This window comes from Hypanus sabinus, chromosome 2, assembly GCF_030144855.1.
Source record: "Hypanus sabinus isolate sHypSab1 chromosome 2, sHypSab1.hap1, whole genome shotgun sequence".
NCBI lineage: Eukaryota > Metazoa > Chordata > Chondrichthyes > Myliobatiformes > Dasyatidae > Hypanus > Hypanus sabinus.
The window spans coordinates 105,575,593-105,598,997 of record NC_082707.1 but is presented as its reverse complement, the minus strand read 5'-3'; the positions used below and the strand labels follow the sequence as shown (position 1 = coordinate 105,598,997).

The following is a 23,405-nucleotide window of genomic DNA, read 5'->3' as shown; positions in this document are numbered from 1 at the left end:
TACAAATCTAAACTGACTGTTCCTAATTAGCTGTGCTTTTCCAAATGCTAATTCCTATTTTGCCAAAATTTCTCCACTAGCTTCCCTACCACTGATGTGAGACCCACTGCTAACCATTTATTTATTTATTTATTTATTCATTCATTCATTCATTCATTCATTCATTCATTCATTCATTCATTCATTCATTCATTCATTCACTTATTATTTTCTTATTTAGAGATACAGTGCACAGGCCCTTAAAGTCCACCACCCAGCAATCCACATATTTAAACCTACCCTAGACAATTTGCCATGATCAATTAACCTACTAACTGGTACATCTGGGCTGTAGGAAGGACCTGGAGTACCCAGAGGAAACCCATGCTATCACGGGAAGGTTGTACGAACTTTTTACAGCTAGGCATCAGAATTAAACTCAGAACTCTGATGCCTCAAGCTGTATAGCTCATGATAACCGTTATTCTACAATGGCGCACAGAGTGATTCCTATTTCCCTTCTTGAACAACAGAACAATATTATCTACTTACCAGCGCTCTGGTGCCTCATCCGTGGCTAGAGAGTTACAAAAGATCTTGGTCAAGGCTCAGAAAAGTCATCTCTTGCATCTCTCAATGACAATCAATCAGCCCTGAGGACTTACTTGACTTAATGTTTATCAAGAGACCTAACTCTAACTCTATCTTAGCATATGTATGCTCCACACTGATCTCAGTATTCAGCATGTCCTGCTCCATGGTAAATAACAGCATAATATACTCATTTAGGACCTCACAAATATCATCTAACTCAAGAAGCACATGTTTACTTTGTTTATCCGTAAATGGTTCTACCCTATCCCCAGTTATCCACTTGCTCTTTATGGGATTCACTTAAACCTTCTGGCTGAGGACTTTTAATGCCTCTCCTGGCTCCCCTAATTCCAGCAGTCAGTCTTGCCATTACTGCAGCCCAAAATAGATTAGGCCATTGTTGCTTTGATCCTCATTACCAAAATGTTTGTGTTTGAGTGGATGCTGTGTGATGTGTTTCCTGTTACAAATCAGTACCACGAAATAACAAACAGTACACAATATGCAATTAAACAATTGAGCTTTATATTTCTTAATTTGACAAGAGGGTTAGTAAAGAAACAAAACAGAAAAGGGACTCATTCTCATGAAACAGACTATTGTGCAATGTTGGAGTGCACTGTTCACTGTTAATTTGTTCTCCATCGATTTCCCCCTGAGTGTTGACTCTCATCCCCATTCTAAGTCCACTCCATCCTGTAAACTATGACTTCCCTATTTTGGCATCTTCTCTGTCCATCTTCTGCTGAACAAAAGACCGCAAAATCTTCGCTTGGGCACACAAGAAAGAAAAACATCTCCCCTCATTGGCTAGCGGACATTCCAAAGCCCCTGTTATCTCTAGTCATAACCCAAACACTGTGCTACAGAAAAACCATTATATCAGCAGGTTGTATTTCCCAAGTCGTTACAGCGAAAAGCTGAATGTTGTGGGACTTACTGGTGCCAGCAACATCCTGTAGATGGAAAAGGGAGGAGGTCCTGCAGAGAGAATGCAAGGAGCTAGGCAGTAAGTTGACAAGAAGAATATCTGCATTGCTACCTGTGCCACATGCCAGTGAAGGTTAGAATAGGATGATTTGGCAGATGAATGCATGGCTGAAGAACTGGTGTAGGGGGTAGGGGTTCATTGGGATCTCTGCTGGGGAAAGTATGACCTGTACAAAAAGGACAGGTTACAACTGAACCCGTTGGGAACCTGATGCAGACGGGTTTGCTAGAGCAGTATGGGGGGGGGGGGGTTTAAACAAATTTGCAGTGGGATGGGAACCAGAGTGATAGTGCTGAGGAGTGGACAATTTGTATACTACTAGATGCAGTGTAATTTAAGACTGTGAGGAAGTGGGGGGGGAGATGATAGGGCAAATTTGCAGTCATTGGGATGAGTCAAAGGGTGATAAAGTAAAAAAAAAGGACTGAAAGTGTTTTATTTGAATGCATGGAATAAAGTAGATGTTGTAGCAGTTAGAGATTGGCAGGTATGCTGTTGTGGGCATCACTGAGTCAAGTGGCTGAAAGAAGATCATAGTTGGAAGCTTAACATCCAAGGATACACATTGTATTGAAAGGACAGACAAGTAGGCAGAGAGGGTTGGCTCTCAGTAAAAAAATGAGATCAAATTCTTAAAAAGAGGTGACAAGATGTAGAATCCTTGTGGGTAGATTTAAGAAACTGCAAGGGTAAAAAGACCCTAATAGGAGTTATATAGGCCTCTGAATACTAGCCAGGATGTGGATTACAAATTACAATGGGAGATAGAAATGCATGTAAAATGGGCAGTATTGCGCGAATCATGGGGGATTTCAAAATGCAGGTAGATTGGGAAAATCAAGTTGGTGCTGGATCTCACAAATTTGTAGAATGCTTGCAAGATGAGTTTTTAGAGCAGTTTGTATTTGAGCCCATTGGGGAATGGTAATTCTGGATTGGGTGTTAAGTAATAACGCAGATTTGATCAGAGAGCTTAAAGTAAATTTGGTAGAATTCACCTTGCATTTGAGAAGGAGAAGCTAAAACCAGATGTATCAGTATTACAGTGGAGCAAAGGGAATTACAGAGACATATGAGAGGAGCTGGCTAAATTTGAATGGAAGGGGAAACTAACAGGGATAACTGCAGAACAGCAATGACTGGTGTTTCTGGGAAAATTCAGAAGGTGCAGGAAACATACATCCGAAAGATGAAGAGATAATCTAAAGGGAGGATGGGGCAACCATGGTTGACAAAGAAAGTCAAAGGCAGTATATTGCAGAAATTAGTGGGAAGGTACAAGATTGGGAAGCTTTTAAAGCTAGCAGAAGGCAATTAAAAAGCCATAAGGGGAGAAAAGATGAAGTATAAAGGAAAGTGAGCCAATAATATAAAAGAGGATCCAAAAAGTTTCTTTGAGATATACAATATAAAGAGTAAAAGAGAGACGAGAGTAGATATTGGACTGCTGGAAAATGACTGCAGAGGTAGTAATGGGGGACAAAGAAATGGCAGATGATCTTAGTAAGTACATATTTTGCATCAGCCCTCACTATAGAAGAGTAGCAGAACCTAAGAAATGCATGTGTGTCAGGAGACAGAAGTGAGTGTCCTTGCTATTATTAAGGAGAAGGTGCTTGGGCAGCTGAAACTTCTGAGGATAGATAAGTCACCCAGAGCAGATGTTAACATGCCAGGGTTCTGAAAGAGGCAGCTGAAAAGTTTGAGGAGGCAATAGTAATGGTCTTTCAAGAATAACTAGTTTCTGGAATGGTTCCTGAGGACTGGGAAATTGCAAATGTCATTCCACTCTTTAAGAAGGTAGGCAGGCAGAAGATAGGAAATTATAGGCCAGTTAACCAGACTTAAATGATTGAAGAGATGTTGGAGTCTATTATTAAGGATGAAGTTTAGGGATGTTTGAAGGCGCATGATTAAATAGACCAAAGCCAGCTTAATTTTCTAACGCAAATCTTGCCCGACAAATCTGTTGGAATTCTTTGAGGAAATAAGAGGCAGGACAGCAAAGGAGAGTCAGTAAATGTTTATTTGGATTTTAAGAAGGCCTTTGACAAGTTGCCATACGTGAGGCTGCTTACTAAGTAAGACCCTATGGCATTACAGGAAAAATACTAGCATATGTAAAAGTTTGGTTGACTAGCAGAAGGCAAAGAGTAGGAATAAAGGTGGCCTTTTCTGGCTGACTATCGGTGAGTAGTGGTGTGCCGCAAGGATCCGTGTTGTCTGTAATACCATAGGCCTTTATCTTGTTAAGTCCCTCCTGGTGCCCCATCACAAGGGCATTAAAGCTCTCCACTTCTTTTTAGATAACAGACCCAAGCTATTCCCCTCTACCACTACTCTCCTCTGTCTGGCAGAACTGGTCCTCACCCTCAAAAATTTCTCCTTCAGCTCCTCCCACTTCCTCCATTGGACACTCACATGGGTCCCAGCTATGCCTGCCTTTTTTTTGGCAGCTACGTAGAACAGTGCATGCTCCAAGCCTACACCAGTATCACTCTCCAAATTTTCCTACACTACATCAATGACTGCATTGATGCTGCTTCCTGCACCCATGCTGCTCATCAACTTCATCAACTTTGCCTCCAACTTCCACCCTGCCCTCAAATTACCTGGTCCATTTCCAACAGCTCCCTTCCCTTTCTCGATCTCTCTGCCTCTATTTCTGGAGACAGTTTATCTACTGATGTGGTTTATAAACCCATTGATTCTCACAGCTGCCTAGACTATACTTCTTTCCACCCTGTCACTTTAAAGAGCCATCCCCTTCTCTCAGTTCCTCTGTCTCCCATCACATCTGCTCTCAGGAGGAGGCTTTTCATTCCAGAACTAATGAGATGTCCTCCTTCAAAGAAATGGGTTTTCCTTTCTTCATCATCAATGCTGCCCTCACCCACATCTCTTCCATTTCTCGCACATCTGCCCTCACTCCATCCTCCCAGCACCCCACCAGTGATAGGGTACCTCTCATCTTAATGTACCATTGAAGTAGCCTTTGTGTCCAGCACATAATTCTCCATTACTTCTGCCATCTCCAATGGGATCCCACCGCCAAGCACTTCTTTCTCTTCCCCCCCCCCCCCCCAACCTTCTGCTTTCTACAGAGATGGCTCCTGATGCAGCTCCCTTGTCTGTAGATCCCTCCCCACTGATCCCCTTCCTGGTACTTACCCTTGCCAGCGAAGCAAGTGCCACATCTGACCCTACACCTCCTCCCTCACTCCAGTTCAAGGCCCCTACAGTCCTTCCAGGTGAGGCATCACTCCTGCTGTATCTGGTGCTCTTGGTGTGGCCTCCTGTCTATCGGTGAGACCTGGCGTAGTTTGGGAAGTGGTCTGCCAGAAAAAGCAGGATCTGCCAGTGTCTACCCATTTTAGTTCTACTTCCCATTCCCATTCCAACATGTCAGTCCAAGACCTTTTCTACAGCCATGATGAGGCCACACTCAGGTTGGATCAGCAACCCAGTTAGCCTCCAACCTGATGTCATGAATATTGATTTTTCAAACTTCTGGTAATTGTGTGCTCCCCCCTTCACCATTTCTGCTCCTGTTTTTCCCTCTCACCTTATCTCCTTACCTGCCCATCACCTCCATATGGTGCTCCTTCCCTTTCCCTTTTTCCCATGATCTTCTACCCTCTCCTATCAGATTCCTCCTTCACTTGTCCTTCATCTCTTTTACTTATCAATTTCCCAGCCCTTTACTTCACTCTTCCCCTTCTCCCTGTTTCATCTATCATCTACTACCTTGTACTTCTTTATCCTCCCCCCACCTTCTTGCCGTAACTTCTAACCTGTTTTCCAGTCCTGATGAAGGGTCTTGGCCTGAAACGTTGACTCTTTACTGTTTTCCATCGATGCTGCCTGGCCTTGTGAATTCCTGCAGCATTTTGTGTAGATTATGTTGGATTCCAGCATCTACAGATTTTTTTGTCTTTGTGTTGGGACTGTTTCTTTTCATGTTTTATGTCAGTAATTTGGATGAAGGAATTGATTGCTTTGTGGCCAAGTTTGCAGATGATACAAAAGTAGGTGGAGGGACAGGTAGTATTGAGGAAGCAGGGTGCCTGTAGCAGGATTAGACAGATTGGGGGAATGGACAGCAGTGGCAGATGTAGGGAAGTGTAGAGAAGCTCACAGTCGTGCACATTGGTAGAAGGAACGAAAGTGTAGACCATTTTCTGAACAGGGTGGAAATTCAAAGGTCAGAAGTGCAAAGAGACCAGCGTGTCCTAGTGCAGGATTCCCTGAAGGTTAACTTTCAGGCTGAGTTGGTGGTAAAGAAGGCAAATGTAATGTTAGCATGTAATGTTCATTTTGAGAGGAGTAGAATGCAAAAGCAAGAATGTAATGCTAAGGCTTTATAAAGCATTGGTTTGATGCACTTGGAATATTGTGAACAGTTTTGGGTCCCTTATCTAAGGTAAGATGTGTTGGTAGTGGAGATGGTCCAGATGAGATTCATGAGAATGATCCCAGGAATTAAAGTGCTAATATATGGGGAGCACATGAAGTCTCTGGGCTCCTAAATACTTGCTGTGGTTTAGAAGAATGAAGGAATGTCACTAAAACTTATCAAATATTGAAAGGCCGAGATAGAGCGGAAGTGTAGAGGATGTTTCTTATTGTCATGGAGTCTAAGCCTCAGAATTGAGGGACGTCCATTTAGAACAGAGATGAGGAAAGATGGTGGAGAATTTGTAGAATTGTGGCCTAGTTATTGATTATATTTAATGTAGAGATTGATAGGTTCTTGATTAATCAGGGTGTCAAAGGTTATGCAGAGAAGCTGGAGAATGGGGTTGGAGAAATAATATATCTGTTATGAAGCAGACTTGACAGGCCAAATGGCCAAATTTAGCTCCCATGTTGTATGGCCATATGGAATTCCTAACCAGTACATCTTTGGACTGTGGAAGGAAACCAGAGCACCCAGATAAAACCCATACATTCCACAGGGAGAATTGTACAATGTTCTTACAGGGGATGCCAAGATTGAATTCCCAAACCTGATGCTCCAAGCTGTAATATTATTGCACTACTGAAGCACCCATTGTTTGAGGCCTCCATGGGTCAGAAATGACCATGGATATTGTATTCTAGCTGTCTAGGTATGCAAGCCTGGGCTGTACGATGTGGAGAGCAAGCTGTTGCCACTGTAGTAAGCTCCCCCTCCACACAAAGGAACGGCTGAGAGCAATACAGTTTGGTACCAGCAGTATTGCAGGAGTTGCCAGTCAGCATTGAACTCAATGTAGAACTGCCTTAGGGACTGCAGCTCAGGATTTTTCCCTTGAGGTTTACGCCCAAAGCCTTGCCCACAAGGCAGCAGAGGTTTGAGATCAGAGTTTTCCTTCTTCTAGATGAGCTGCCAACCATGACTTGACGAGCCCCATCTGCCTGAAGTGACTGGTTTTAAAGTGCCAGTAACCTGCTTTTGCCCCTTCTGTCAGTAGAAACGGTTCCACCAGGCTTGGTAGCTAAGCCACTTGTGAAGTTCAGGAGCTGGACTTGGTCGTCAGAGGCTATTTGAAGCGGACATCTTTAGGAGCATTTAATATGTAACGGGAGCTTGTCTCCATTCCCACCCGCGGCTATAACAACCTTAAGGAACCTGCACCCCTCTGGATAAATATTTCTACATCTAACTTCCTGGAGGAGGTCTGTGGCAAATAGCTAATGATGATATAGGGTACATTGACTTGAACCTCAAGCCCAACCCCTCTACATTTAGAGTGTGATTAGTTATTTAATGAATGTAAGTTTTCACTCAGAGTTGCAGATTTTGTCTCAATGGAATTACGTTTGCTTGCAATGTTTTTTTAAAAGTTTGTTCAGCCTAACATTCATGTTTAAATTCTGGAACTTGGCAGGTCTTCTTCATTTGGCCTGGATACTGAATGTAACGCTCACTGCTTCTGTTTTGATTCAACTTATAACCCAGTGTGTGGAATTGATAATGTGGAATACATCTCACCGTGTCAAGCTGGCTGCAGGCATTTTATTTTCAACTATACCACAAGAAGGATTTTGGTAAGAGTTTGAGATTTAGAAAGGAATCTTTGCTTTCTATTCTTCCTGCATATTTCAAGAAGGTTGTAAGAGAAGATAATTACCCAAGCTCTTGGGAATTTTCTTTAACATAATATTATTTTGGAGATACAAGAAACTGCAGATGGTAGAATCTAGAGCTGCAAACAAGATGCTGAAGGACTTCAGCAGGTCAAGCAATATCTATGAAGGGAAATGGGAGGTCACTTATACTTTTATTCACCTACAAGATGTGTGTATTTCTTGCAAAGCCAGTAGTTATTGTCCACCCAGAATTTGTTCTCGGCAGCATGATGGGAACCATGCATCTGGACTGCTTTAGTATGATGTCAATTGATCTTGATCTAGCAATAATGAAGGAACACCAATATTTCTAAGTAGGAGATACAAATTTCAAGATTCAAGATTGTTTATTTTCATTTGTCAGCACAGAAATGTAAAAGAGATTATTACTCCAGATCTGATTCAACATAAAAAAGCAATAAAAACACAATTAACATAAATAAGATTACAGTATATGGTGGTTTCTAGTTAACTGGTCCATTGATTAATCATGGCAGCTACTTATTTAAGACTACTGTTAAAGAAAAAAAACTGATTGAGAAAATAGACATGATTCCCTTTTGAGACAATAATTGGGACAGGAGGTTGTTACCAAAAAGTTTCTAACTCGTATCAGTCACGTAAACTTAGGTGGCTGTTAGACACTAAACTGTGCTTAGTGCAAGCAGTTTTAAATAGTATCATTTGCGAGTGTTTATGTTCAAAAAGCAGTGATTTTTGTAGTCACTGATAGTTGGCGAGAACTTCGCAATAAGGCCATTTAGAATATTTTGCTTACTGTGGTTTCAAGCTTTGAGGCTTAGAAATTCCAGTAACAGCCTGAAGCGAATTGAAACAAGTTAGGAACTCTGAAGAATTTGGAAGTATTTATAATGTTTGAATGTTCCAATGAAAATGAAGATTTGGAAGAATCAGGTATAGAAAGCATCATATAAAAGCAATCCATTATCTACATTATGTGTCTGTGCTAATTTTGTTAACTTATAGTCTATCAAAAGAACTCAGCAGTGTGTTGATTGTCGATATTATCTACTGATGACAGTGAAACTTATGCAGGAGAGATTTTAAGATAGAAAAAGCCATTTGCATTGGGACAGTTCCGCTCTCTCGATACTGGAAGTCCAGGTCTAGCACAAATAGTCGTCACAAACCCACATTTTCCTTGGTTACAGTAGACATCTTTGACTTCCTCTGTGCCTTATGCCTTTGCTCCCCTTGAAGCATTTCAAAACTACCTTCTTGGCAGCTGGATTTCACTGTTGATCTCATCTGCCCAATCTGCTGACACTCACAAGCTAGGACAGGTCTGCCCTATTTCACCAGAATATGAGACCCACTGGCAACTCCCCTGGTTTAGCCAGCCTGTTGAAGCAGTACACCAGGGTGTAGCTACTGTCGCATACAAACAGCTACTTGGTGAGAGCTGGGTGTGTGGTGGGGACCAAAGGTAAATGAGCTGCCTCAGAACGGGCATGACTGGAGGTGCTACCACTCCCAGGTCACCATATATGTGGCAGCATACATGGGATGAATCCCTCCATTGATATCTAATAGGAACTAATACACAGTTTGATAGTACTGTATAGCAGTGGTAGTGTTCTAATTTGTTCAGAGTTTCATTTAAATACATAATCTGTTATTCAGTTAAATGGTAGTTTTGTTTCTTTTATACCTTTTTATCTATTTCCATAAAAGTTTGGCTAACTGGGGCAACTATTTAATTGGGCTAAAATGTACTGGTCTCAATGTGTCCCAGTTAACCAGAATCCACTGTATTTAAATTGATTGCATATACATAAAGTGACATTAGGTACAAGAGTGTTTGTCATCATCATCATATCAGTGATCACTTGTAGTCGAGTATGATTCTTCTCCTGGTGGTTGATCTGGTCACTTGTCGGTCTTGAGACAACTGAAGAGGAAGATCCGTGACCCACAAGTCCTATTTCAGTGTTGGCAGGTGTAAGTTATTGAAGTGGTGGTGGATGTAGCTGGTTGAGCTTTTCCCAGTCTCTCCTTATGTTGAAGCCGCTTAGTCTCAGCAGCACAGTGGATGTATTCTTCAAGCTGTGCAGTCTCTTCGGAGACAGTCCCTCTCCGGCTTTTCCTATCCTGTGCTGATTTCTTCCATCCATTCAGGTTGATGTGTTACTCCCTCAGGTGGATCTTGATATTGGCTTTGAACTGCTTTTTATGCTCTCCAGGAGTGTGCTTTGTATCTTTGAGTTAGCCAAACAAGAGTTGTTTAGGGAGGTGGGAGTCAGGCATATGGATGATGTGTGATTCTGACAGGAAATGATAAAGTAGTGCTGGTGGGGATCTAGTGTGGGTTAATGGGTGGAGGTGTGGATCAGCCTTGTGACTTAGGGGAAGTAACTGTTTTTGAGTCTGGTGATCCTGGCATGGATGCTCGGTAGCTTCTTTCCTGAGGGGAGTGAGTAGGATGGGTATTGCTGGCCTTTTTCAGAGACCTTTATCTATGTATAGTTGATGCACCATCAATAACTCACTCTGAGACGTAAGGCGAGATATCGGCTTTTATTGACTGAAGAAGGAACCAGCAGTGAGTGACCATCATACTACATCCTGGAGAATGAGGCAGAGGATCAGACCTCGATCGCCTTTATACAGGAGCCTGTGGGAGGAGCCACAGGAGCAGTCAGAAGGGGGCGTGTCCAGACAGGCACATAGTTCACCACAATAGTAGATATATATGTTTATCTCTCTATATATATACCTTCATGATAGGTAGGCTGGTGCCAGTGATGCATTAGGCAATTTTAACAGCCTGTCGTGGAGTCCTCCTGTCTGCTGAATTGCAGTTTTCATACCACACAGTCATGCAGCATGTTCTCAGTTGTGCATCTGCTGAAAGCTGTGGATATTGATGTGCATTGTCTAGCTCTCCTCAGAAGGTAGAGGCATTGGTGAGCTTCTTGACTATGAAGGATGTGTTCTAGGACCATGAGAACTTGTATGAGAGAGGCATTCCAAGGAGTTTGAAACTGCTGTACCGCCTATGTGAAAAGGGGTGTGAGTAGAGTAAGATTTCCTGAACAAACAACAATACAGCACAGTACAGGCCATTTGGCCCACAATGTTGTGCTGACCCTTAAACCCTGCCCCCCCCCCCCATATAACCCTCCACCTTAAATTCCTCCATATACCTGTCTAGTAGTCTCTTAAATTTCACTAGTGTGTAGTGCACTGACTCAGGCAGTGCATTCCACGCACCAATACTCTCATCTATTTGCCTGGTCACCTCCTCAAAGAACTCTATCAAGCTTGTTAGACACAATCTGCCCTTCACAAAGCCATGCTGACTGTCCCTGATCAGATCATGATTTTCTAAATGCCCATAGATTCTATCTCTTTAAGAATCTTTTCCAACAGATTTCCCACCACAGACGTAAGGCTCACTGGTCTATAATTACCCAGACTATCCCTACTACCTTTTTTGAGCAAGGGGACAAAAGTTGCCTCCCTCCAATCCTCCGGTACCATTCCCGTGGAGAATGAGGACATAAAGATCCTAGCCAGAGGCTCAGTAATCTCTTCTCTCGCCTCGTGGAGCAGCCTGGGGAATATTCCGTCATGACCCAAGGACTTATCCTTCCTAATGTATTTTAACAACCCCAACACCTCCTCTCCCTTAATATTAACATGCTCCAGAACATCAACCCCACTCATATTGTCCTCACTGTCATCAAGTTCCCCCTGAATACCGAAGAGAAGTATTCATTGAGGACCTCGCTTACTTCCACAGCCTCCAGGCACATCTTCCCAGCCTTATCTCTAATTGGTCCTATTTTCACTCCTGTCAACCTTTTGTTCTTCACATAATTGAAGAATGCCTTGGGGTTTTCCTTTACCCTACTCACCAAGGCCTTCTCATGCCCCCTTCTTAAAGTTGATAAAGTTTAAGAAGTTGATCCTTTGTCTTGTTGACATTGAGAAAGAGGTTATTTGCCTAGCACCAGGCCTCAAGCTCTTCCAGTTCCTTGCTGTGGGCCGTCTCATCTTTGTTGGTGATGAGCTCTACCACTAATGTGTCATTGGCATGCTTGACAACAAGGCTCAGGAGTTTGGCCATGACAGAGTGTAGTTGGAAATCTGAAATAACACAAAAAAGCAGTATCTATGGAGAAAAATGGACAGTCACATGAAAGTTCTAGATCTTTCATCTGGACTAGACTTCCTAGATGTTTCTGATTATGTTTCTTCAGAATGGTTGGATTTTTAAACTGCTCCATCTCAGAAGGATGTGCCCCACGAATGCCTCTCCTTCCTTTCCATCAGAATGTGTTACTTAAGCATTAGGTTTCTTCTTCCATTACCTGTCCTTTCTGGACATCCCCAATCCAGATGAAGAATCTAGACATGAAACATCATCATATTTCTAGATCAGGATGGATGCAACTTTGAGGAGAACATGAAGGGTATTGGGTTCTAAAGTATCAGAGCTCTGAAGTTAATCATGGTCAGAGCTGTTCTAAATTTATCCAAGGCATGTACAAATTGCCTCTTCCCATTACTGCTGGTAACACACTGCATGAGGCAGAGAATCAAAGATGATGTAAGCTGAGTGCCTTGTTGTGGATGACAAAAATACTTACTGTCTGATGCTGAAGGAACCAGTCACCCCTTTGTCCACACTGTGAGCAAAACCCCACCCTTGTCGTGGGTACACAAAGCTCACCATTGTCCTCCTTGCCTCTGGTGTCGTGTGTCTCTTGTGTGTCTGATTAATAAATCAACTGACCTTGCATGTATCTCACAAGTGCGGAACATGAACTGTCCAACATATAGCTCCGCCTTCCAGTTTCCAAGGCAACTCACAGACTTTCTCTCTCCTTGCTGTTGAAATAGCACACAAGCTGTTCACTCCCTCTCTCTCTTTTTAAAGGAACAGTCCACTTTAGAATAATCCTTCAGATCTCATCACACCTTTTAAGAAAAATTTTGATGGAACAGCAAAATTTTTGTCTTAACTATCGATTATACAACTTAAAGCAATACATGTGTAATTATCAGGTAACATAGTAAAGCATTACAAACTTAAACTTAGCATCTAGACAAAGAATCTGCTATAATGTTGTCAGTACCTTTTACTTGTTTTATTTCCATGTCATATTTTTGCAAGATCAGACTCCAGTTAAGTAACCTTCTATTCTTATCCTTCATTTTACTCAGAAACACCAATGGATTGTGGTCTGTGTAAACCAGAAGTAGTTTCTGCACAGGACATATGTAGACATCAAAATGTTGCAATGCTAAAATGAGTGCGAGCAGCTCTTTTTCAACAGTGGCATAATTTTTCCAATGCACATTAAATTTCTTTGAGAAATAAGCAACTGGATGTTCAATTTTATCATCATCCTTTTGCAACAATACTGCCCCGGCTGCTTCATCACTAGCGTCTACCGCGATTGAAAATGGTTTATTGAAATCAGGTGCCTTGAGCACAGGATGTTAACACAGAATAGCTTTCAGGCAGTCAAATGCCTCTTGGCAAAGGTCAGTCCACACAAATCTTTCACACTTCCCTAGGAATTTCGTTAGGGGGAGAGCAATGTCTGTGAAGTTCTTATAAATCTTATGGTAATACACAACCATTCCCAAAATCCTTTGTAATTCCTTCGTGCCAATTGGAACAGGAACCTCAGCAATAGCCTGAACCTTGGCCTGCACAGGTGCCAGTTGGCCCTGGCCTACTACATAGCCAAGATACGTTACAGTGGCATGAAAATATTCATTTTTAGCAAGGTTTTCATTGAGATTTGCCTTGGACAGCCTTTCAAACAGTTTCTCTTCTGCTGAGATACGCTCTTCCAGGTGTCATTCCATACAACCAAGTCATCAATATAAGCCCCTGTATTTTCTAAACCTTGAATCACTGAATTCAATGTTTGGAACTTTGGAACATCCCTGCAGCATTTTTCATCCCAACGGGTAAAACATTATAATACAATCTAGATGGTGTCACAAATGCAGATATTTCATTAGCCCTTTCTGTCAGAGGAACACACTAGTAACCTTTCAACAGGTCTATCAGGAAGGTATTTAGCCTTATCCACTCTGTCAATACAGTCATTCACTCTTGGGATGGGATAAGCATTTGTCTTAGTTACTGCATTAACTTTCTTGTAATCAGTATATAATCCCATATTCCCATCTGACTTAGGGACAATCATGCATGGTGGCGCCCAATCTGAAGTGGATGGCCTAATTATGCCATTCATTTTCTTGTATTCAATTTCTTGTTCAACCATTTTATTTTTGTCTTGGTTCATTTTGTAAGGGTGCTGCTTAATGGGATCAACTTTATCTACAATTACATCATGCATTGCAGCCATGCATGGTCTTGGAATGTCAGGGAATAAATCTTTATACTTGTTAATTAAGCTCTTCAGTTGTTTTTGTTGCTTTGACTGCAAATGTTGAATGTTTTCATCAATATTTTCCAAAACATCAGAATTTCTGAGTCTTGTGGAAACTATATGGAGTTCATTAAAATGATTTGGTATTCCAGTACCAGACACCACAATCTCCTCCGTTGTCATAACAGTACTCACAGGTGCAGGTTTGGGGTCATGATAACGCTTTATCGTATTTACATGGATGAGCTGTGTAGCCTTTCACTGTTGGTCAGGAGTTCTAATGAAATAATTCAAAGAATCAATTTCTTAATTATTTCATATGGTCCACTAAATCTTGCTTGAAGGGGGTTGATAAGGAGGGTGAACAGCTTCATCTTTATCTGAGAGTGCTGTAAATTCTGCTTCACAAGGTCACAAGCCTTGTTAAGTCTGTCTCTGAATTCCAAAACATAACTAAGCACATTCTGATCTGACCATTGCTCTCTGAGTAGGGTCAAAGGTGCTTAGCTCTCAACTCTTTAACTATCCCCTCGAATATTTTCGAAGTAAAGTTACTACCCTGGTCAGATTGGATTTCTTTAGGTGGACTTACCAATGTGAAAAATTTTATATGGGCTTTTACCACAGTCCTGCAAAAGTTCACAACATCCTTTCCTTAAATTAGACCAGTAGAATTCCTTCATAATCCTGTTTACTGTCTTTCTCACTCCAAAGCGTCCACCTAAAGGCATACTATGAGCTATGTTTAATACCTCAGCCCTGTAAACTTTGGGACCACAAATTGATATTCAATGGCCCAATCCTCACTTGCAGGCACAGTAGGTGATCTCCACTTCCTCATTAACACCCATCCTTAAGATAATATCCTACTGACTCTTTCTAAACCTCCTCTTCTGTGAGAGCTGTCTCCTTTAATGCAGCAATTTCAGAATCTCGACTTTGTTCTGCTATAAATTCATCCCTGGACAAGGACAAATCTTTCTTATCCTCCTTACAACCCAAATCCTGATGTATCATGGAAGGTAGAAAAGTCTCTGATAAATTCTTATAAGTTAAACCCCTGTCTTTGCTATCATGGGCCTCAGAATTCCCCTGCCCCGAACTATCTGTATCAGCAGCCTTTTTAGACATGCTTAGGGTCGTCGCGCATATGGCGTACACATCAGTATCTATGTGTGCGTCATCAGCCACAAGCTTGCTTGCTTGCTGCTGAATAAACTTCACCCTGGATAGGTGCCAACCTATCACTTATGTTTACCAAACTCGGTACCATCACTAAGCTTATGAAGACCATGCTTACATTATGAAAATTTCTAAACAATCCATCTATCCAGTTCCTATGACTTTTAGCTTGACTCATCTCCATAGTAACGTAGACAGGTAGCTTCTCAAAACCAAAACAATCCTTTCCTTCCACATTGCAATCGTGAAAAACAACCCCACAAACTTTACTTCCAAAATTGAACGAGTTTGCACATACTTCTACAGGCCATTTTCCTGAAAGCAGGGTCAAAGGTCATGAAACCAGTCCAAACTTCACAAGTTCTTTATTTAAAAATCCAGAAACAGCACATTTCTTAATATTTTCAATAAAATTTACCTCACCAGCTTTCAACTCATCACCAACTTTTAGAACACCGTCTAACACAAGTGACTGAGAATCCTCAATTTCCACTGGCACCAAGGTCAACCCTTTATTCACTGAGCCAAGGCCATCTGACACGAAAAGACTGCATTCCTTTTCAACCTAGTCAGACATCTCAGACCTTAACTGAGTTTCAACACAAGGTTCAACACCCTGGAAATTCACAAGTGCTTCAACAACCTGAACACAGGCAATTGGGACAGCTACCTCTTCTAGGCTTTCAATACCACTCCCAGTTTCAAATTCCAGGTTGTAACCTCCTCAAAACACTCTAATGGATTTGTTAAACATGACCTACCATGCACAAAGTAAGCACCTAGTAAGTCCCTGTCTATCTAAATACTTGTTCCTAAACTGTTTTTGATAGAATAGACTCTAAAAGGTTCTGAAGTGCATAAATTTCTCCCTCTTGAACTGTCTCTATTTTTCTGCTTCATCCCTCTTTTTGTCTGCCTCCCTAGCCTCATGTATCCTCCACTTTTCTGCTTCATCAGCCTCAAGCTGTTTTAATTGCAACTCATACTTATACTTCAGGTTTGCTACCTGAAGCTGAACCTCGGCCTCAGTAAGTACTTTACCTTCAGGAAACAGTTCCAACACCTCTTCTAATTTCCCCTCGGCTACATAATGCTGTGCTATTAATAGCTGTATCTGAGCCTTCTTCATGCTTGTGGTCGCCTTAACTTTTAACTTACGAGCAATTCCCAACAGTACATCCCTCTGAGTATCATCCAACACCTCTGAGGTTGGTCCTGCCACAAACTTACAAACTACAAAATCCATTTCTGCTGAAAATCCACTCACACAAATTGAAGGGAATTTCCCAAATCAAATTAACTAGTCAATCAAGCCCCCCAACAATTTTAGAATGGCTCCAATTTATTCATATCCTTGCCAAGCCCCCAATTTTGTTACGTACCCCATAATGATGGGTTAGAAGGAACCAGCAGAAATGGACACACCTAGCATCTGAGTCTTCCATTATAAACTCTATTTTATTAGTAACTATGTGAATAAAGTAATATAAAACAAGATAAGGTAAACAGGTTAGCAAAGAGTATGTGTGTGTACACATAAGAGTAAATAAGGTTCCCAAGCTTCCCCAGCTCAGGTGATTAGGTGATACATTTTGAGACATTGTAAGTGTTACTTCAATGTACTCTTGTATTTTGGATCTTGTATCTTGTATTATTATAATAAAAAGATTTGAAAAGAAAAGGAAGGTAAAACAGAGTCAAGGACAGAATAATTATAATTAACAAATTATGGCAGCCCAGTTTTTTTTCTTTTTTTTGTTTTGTTTTCTGTTTAGTTTAGGGGATTTTTGTTTTTTTTTTGTTTTATTTTCCTTCTGAACAGATCTTTTGTACTTTTTCCTGTTTCAATTATCAAGAGATTGGGTGGACATGCCTGGATATGATATTTGAAACTTATGTTTATGTGTTATAACGCCACACTAACTGCCTGTTCAGTTTACTTTTCTTGGTGGTTGCACATTGATCTGAAGCTCATACCTTGGGTGTGACCATCTCAGGAAAAGTCTCACCTATGATACTCTCAGCATACATGATGATCCTAAGTACATCCAAATCCAGCTCCATTTCCTTGACCCGGATTGGCAAAAGTGCTCCCACAAAGAGAGTCATTGGGGAACTGTGAGGTTTCTCTGACTTAGCATATCTTGCAGGAGGAGCAGTCCACTGCCTTAACTGCCAACCTGGCTACACTGAAACAAGTACCAAGGCTGAGCAGCGCAATAAAAGCCTTTCTTCTTCTTATCACTGCCTCCTAATCAAAGCCTCTTGATCCAAAACCTCATCTCCCAATCTTACAAAGGCTAATACACTTTACCTTACTTTCCTTTTACTGGCTGATGTTTTAGTTTATTAATTAGCCAATCAGCTATTAACTAAGCTAACTTGCCTCTTTTAAATTCCATGAAACTCACAAGGGCTTAAATTCCCTTGCTGTTGCTTCAAAGCCCAGATCCCTGTTAGGTGAAATTGCATTAAATCAAGAACCAGAAGGTATTGGTTTCATGTTAGAGGAGAGAGATTTAATAGGAATACACACAGTAGCTTTTATTTTTGCCCAGAGGGCAGTGCAAATATGGAATGTAGAACTTGAGAAAGTAGTTGAGGCAAGTACCTGAACAATATTTAAAAAGCACATGAATAGGAAAAGTTTAGAGTGATATGAGCCATATGTGGTCAAATGAACCTAAATAAGATGAACAGCTTTATTCTCCGTGGACCATTTGGGTTAAATGGCTTATTTCCATACAGTCTCCCTGATTCCTAGATCCACTGACTGTATGAAAACCTATTGCTTTTGAAGTTAAGAAAATTAAGGTGGTTGGTAAAAACCCAGAAGTAATTTGAAGAAAGTCATTTTTACATCGTGAGTGATTGAGGTCAGGATTGCAGCATTTAATGATGTGTTTAAAATGAAGTAAAGGAAAATGATGGAAGTTTGGTATGATCTGCATTGCTCTTATATGAAGCTGGCAAGGAATTGATAAGTCTGTGACCTGATTCTATGATTGAAGACTGCCTGTCACCATTACCTTTACAATGGCAATTAGGGATGGGCCAGAACTGCTAGTCTTGCTAGTGATGTCCATATCCTGAAAAATTAATTCAGTAATTTACTTGCTAGTGACTAGGACAATGTTGAGTTACACCTTGCTTCTCAGCTCTGGAAGTCATCACAACTTTAGCTTGGCAATTGAGCAGCTGTGCTTCAATGATGTATATAGAGTGATCAAGTTTGCCATATTTGAACAAGTTGGCATCAATCATCTCTGGTGTTGTCAGTGCAAAAGAAGGAAAGCTGAGTTAATCTTGTGTTTATCAGGACCATATGCTTAGCTCAGCTATCCACTGGATTTACTTCCACCTTATGATCAGAAATGGGGTTCTTTGCTATTGATTTTGCAGTGTGTTCAGTTTCAGTCGCCACTCTTTAATAGGGTAGTCTGCATATTTGTGCTCAGCAAGTCTCGCACCAGTCAGACTTTGACTGGTGTAGTAAATAACATTCACAGCACACAATTGATATCAATGCTAATTTCAAATTACAGAGAATCGAACCATTTCTCCACAGCCATTCTATAGCTTCATATTCAACTCCTTCGTTATCAATGCTAAGCAATTTCTGAACTAGACTAATTGTGTAAGTACTATATAAGAACTGTTAGTGGCTCCACACTCTGTGCTACTGCAAGTCAAAATAAAGTTTATGGAATACTCTGTACTTGCCTGGATGAGAGCAGCTCCAGTGATTTCAAGAGGCTAAATAGAAAGCAAATCAAAGCAGTCCATGCTATAACCAAATCCCTGTGAGATTGATACATTGTGATTATAATCTATAAACTGCATTGATGCAGCTCACTGTGATTTCTTTATCATCACCTCTTTACTCCTCCAGTAGTTTCACTCAAACCAGATGTACACAGCTGGCAGTGGAGTTTGTTGCATATATTTTAGTGTGGTGACTGATTTTCTGACCCATCAGTGTTAATGTAGGTTGATCATTTCAAGATTGCACAAGGCTCTTCAAATGTCAGTCTCTCGGCCCTTTACTGCTCTTTCTAAACATTTTGTTACGTTTACCATTTTGCCTGAGGAAGATATCATACCACTCCAGACTGTTTCTCTTCATATTCACTTTAAGGTGGGTACTTAATCCCTTTCCCTGGAGCAGAGAGCATAATCCACCATCATGGATATATAGTTGGCCCTCCTTATCCGCGGGGGATTGGTTCTGGGATCCCCCGAGGATACCAAAAAATGCGGATGCTCAAGTCCCTTATATAAAATGGTGTAGTATTTGTATATAACCTACGCACGTCCTCCCATATACTTTAAATCATCTCTAGATTACTTATAATGCTTAATACAATGTAAATGCTATGTAAGTAGTTGTTATACTGTGTTGTTTAGGGAATAATGCCAAGAAAAAAAGTCCGTATATGTTCAGTACAGATGCAACCATCATAGCTCTTCTGGGAACACTGATGCCACCTTGGCATTAGCCGATCCCGATTCTCCAGTGATCTTTAAGTTCTTGAGGCTGTACCACTTTACATAGCTAGCTGGCCATCCCTTACTAGCTGTAAACTCCTTTCTCTTACTCACAACACAAGTAGTGAATGAAAGACATGAGGCAAACAATGCTCAAACAGCGAGTAATACTTATAATCATCTCTAGATTACATTACTTATAATACCTAGTACAATGGAAATGCTATGAAAATAGTTGTTACACTGTATCGTTTAGGGAATAATGACATTTTGGAGGAGGCTCAATAATACTAAAGTCAGGATCTGTGGAGGTTGAGGGCTGAGGACCACTTCGGCAATTGACATGCCACTTCTTCAAAAGATCTAAGATTTCTACTTTCTCGGCGAGAGATAGCACTTTATGCTCCCTCTCAGCCTTTGAGGAATTGCTTTGACCACTTAATTGCTGTTTAGGAGCCATTTTTTCACAGAAGCAAAGTAGCGACCGAATGAGACATGACGCGAACAATGCTCGAACAACGAGTGCTGGAGAGAGAACTTCCGGGTTTTCCTGATCTGCGGTTGGTTGAATCTGTGCATGTGGAAGCCGCGAGATAAGGAGGGCCAACTGTACCTGTCTTCAGTCCTCAGGAATCATCTGACATTAACCCTGATCTGCCTTCACTTTCTTCTCATTGTAGTCTTGATAAAATTTAGTAACTGTGTATTATAAAATTATACAGTACGAATGTATAAAATTATATATTCATCTTGCCATGTTAATGAGCATTGCATTTTATAAGAAATCGGAAATAGGAGCAGGAGTTGGCCAACTGGCCTATCGAGGTTGTTCCACCATTCAATACGATCGTGGCTGATCTGGCCATGGACTCCTCTCCACCTACCTGCCTTTTTGTCATAAACTCTTAATTCCAATACAATGCAAAAATTAAGGTTCACAGAAGGTTATTGCCTGATTTTTAAATGGTAAAAGAGGTACCTTATACAATTTAGTTCCATGCTCTAGTCCTAAATAGTAGTTAAAATGTTGTCAACACTGTCATTTAAAACAATTGTGTTTTAGGAGAATGAGACATACTGTAAATGTTTTATTAATCTATTCTTATGTACAAAGATTTGTGGGAGATCCACTCATCCACTCCTTATTTTAATGTTGATTTAGACCTACAACAACTGTAGTTGCATTCAAGCACCTTTCAAAGAGGACTACGCTATTCCTGGACATTGCAAGGTCAGCTGTTCCAATTTGCTTCTCATTGTGGTCCTTGGCCTCTCTTTAATTGGGCTGACAGCCTCACTCACCCACAATCCCCTCTACATGTTGGTGCTGCGGTAAGTATGTGAACTATTATTTTCCACTCTCCCAGATCTCCACCTCACATCTATTTCTTACATCAAACTTTTGTTAATGTAGTAATGTATAACCTCCTTTGGTGTGGTATTAACTTGAAAGTGGTGACACATGTGGCAAACCGTTTGAGATCCAACATTATTGAAGAAATGCAAAATACTGTGTTTTCATTCTATTACGTTAATTAAGGCCTTTTCTTTTATGAGTAGTAAATATATGCGTATGTAGTATTTGCAATCAAAATATGCCTTTTTCAGTTCAATACCATACTTTAATTTTATGTTATTGAATCATGCCACCCAGAAACAGTGCCTTTGTCCCAGCTTATGATGATCCAACTTCTTAGCATCAGTACCTTGGTGTTCTTAATGTTGAGAACATGAAAGCAGTGGTCCCCAACCACCAAACAGCGGACTGGTACTGGGCAGCAAAGCATGTGCAATGTGAGTCAGTGCAGCTGACTCATATCGCTTCATACCGCCAAATCATATCGTTTCCTCGTGGCCCGGCAGCACATGCTTTGTGGCCCGGTGGTTGGGGACCACTGCATTAGAGGATATACTGTTAAGCTCAGAGGGGGTAAACTTAAAGACAATGTGAGAGTATTTTTTTATGCAGAATGTGGTAGATGCCTGGAATGGATTACCAAGGTTAGTAGTGGAATCAGCTAGTTTGGTGGAATTTACGAAGCTTTTAGATGGCACCAGCGAACGATTCCTCAGGCAACAGCTCCCAGTTAGTAAATCATTTCAGTTTTTCTATGTCTTCTACTTATTCTTTATATCTTCATTTTGTTTTTGAAACTGTTGGAGTCAGTATGTAGTTCAATCATGTTGGCTACCGCTCTGCTATCCTTGAGCAAACTCCAGGAGAGAAATGCAAATAAGAGCTTCCATGAGGAGAAGGTCAGAGACAAGACGAGGGGCCATGATTGGCTACATTTCTTGCCAATTAAAGTGTTGAAGAGGATTGAAACATTAAGGCAAATGCAGAGGAGAGCGAGTGGTTCTCAGAGAGGCCACATGTTTGAGTCATTGCCCTCAGAGGAGCTGTTGGTTCGTGTTGCTGCCCTCTGATGGGCCTTCGGTATGAGTCTCTACCCTTGGAGGGGCTGCTGATTCGAGTCACTGCCTTCAGAGGGGCCACTGGTCCGAGTAGCTGCCCCTGGATGGGCTGTTAGTTTGAGTAGCAGCCCTTGGGGGAGCTGCTGGTTCAAGTCACTGCCATTTGTTCGGCTCACTAGCCTTGGAGAGGTCGCTGATTTGTGTCATTGCCATCGGAGGGACCGATGGGTCCTGATGCTCTCAGAGATATTATCAGAATTCTGAGATCTATGGATTGGACTGTAGTCCATATTGGCTTCCTTCATTTCAATGTTTTTCTTGTGTTCATGCCCATTCCTTCTTGTTGCCAATTGGCTGGCTGGGAGTTTGGGTGATCTTTAGTTTTTGTGTGAAGGAGGCATTGGGGGTGTTTGGGGTTTGCAAGGTTTAGTTTTTCTTTTTATGTGAGGGGGAGGAATTTATGTCTTTCAGCTACTTTTGTGTTTTTTTCTATTTTATGACTGGAGAAGACAACTGTCAGAGTTTAATTCTGCACACATACTTTGATAATATACAGAACCTTTGGACCTTTAAGTGAATGAGAAATGTTGTTTTTTAGGAATGGTTTTGGGGACTGAGAGGGGATTTCAGAGTCAGGTTAGAGTTTAAGGACAGTAATGTGGAGGAAGTAGAGGTCAGGCTGAAGTCTAGGCCCCTGCTCTAAAGCTAAAGGCTGTAATTTTAATGTAAGGGTAAGAGGTTTACAGAAGGAATTCTTTCACCCAAAATGTAGTTGTAATCTGTAATGTACTGGCTGATTAGATGGCGGAGGCAAGTTCTATGTCACAACATTTGAGAAGTTTCTAAAAAAGCACTTGAATTACCATGGCATAGAAGGCTGCAGAACAAATATTGATAAATGGGACTAGTACGGTACATGATGGTTATGGTGGGACAGAGGGCTTGTTTCTTTGTTGTGTGAACAACTTTAATATAAGGTGGAATACTGAGCTCCAAAATCAGTTGCCACATATTAACAATGTATTGTTAAAGCTGTAATTACTGCTAATCTGAAAGTTCACTTGTAAAACTAGATACACAATTTGCTTGTGCAGAGTTGGACCTGATATTATTTGGTGCTCCTTTTGTAGAATTTACTAAAACAGTAACATTTTAACCTTTGGTTTTCATTGATTCGTTGACAAAACCAACAGAACCAATTTTTTAGCTGACGAAAATATACTGTACAGTCCAATTTCACTTATGTTCATCCAAAGTTAAAG

General features: G+C 41.1%; 1 protein-coding gene across 2 annotated transcripts in view; it reads left to right on the top strand.

Annotated features, from left to right (window-relative positions):
• Nucleotides 1-23,405, top strand: part of LOC132381729 (solute carrier organic anion transporter family member 2A1-like) — a 223,150-nt gene that overhangs the window by 160,113 nt on the left and 39,632 nt on the right. For both annotated transcript variants that reach the window (XM_059951311.1, XM_059951304.1), the window contains 2 exons: nt 7,438-7,597; nt 20,891-21,060. In XM_059951311.1, coding sequence (XP_059807294.1) covers nt 7,438-7,597; nt 20,891-21,060 — 330 coding nt within the window. The remainder of the gene's footprint in view (nt 1-7,437; nt 7,598-20,890; nt 21,061-23,405) is intronic.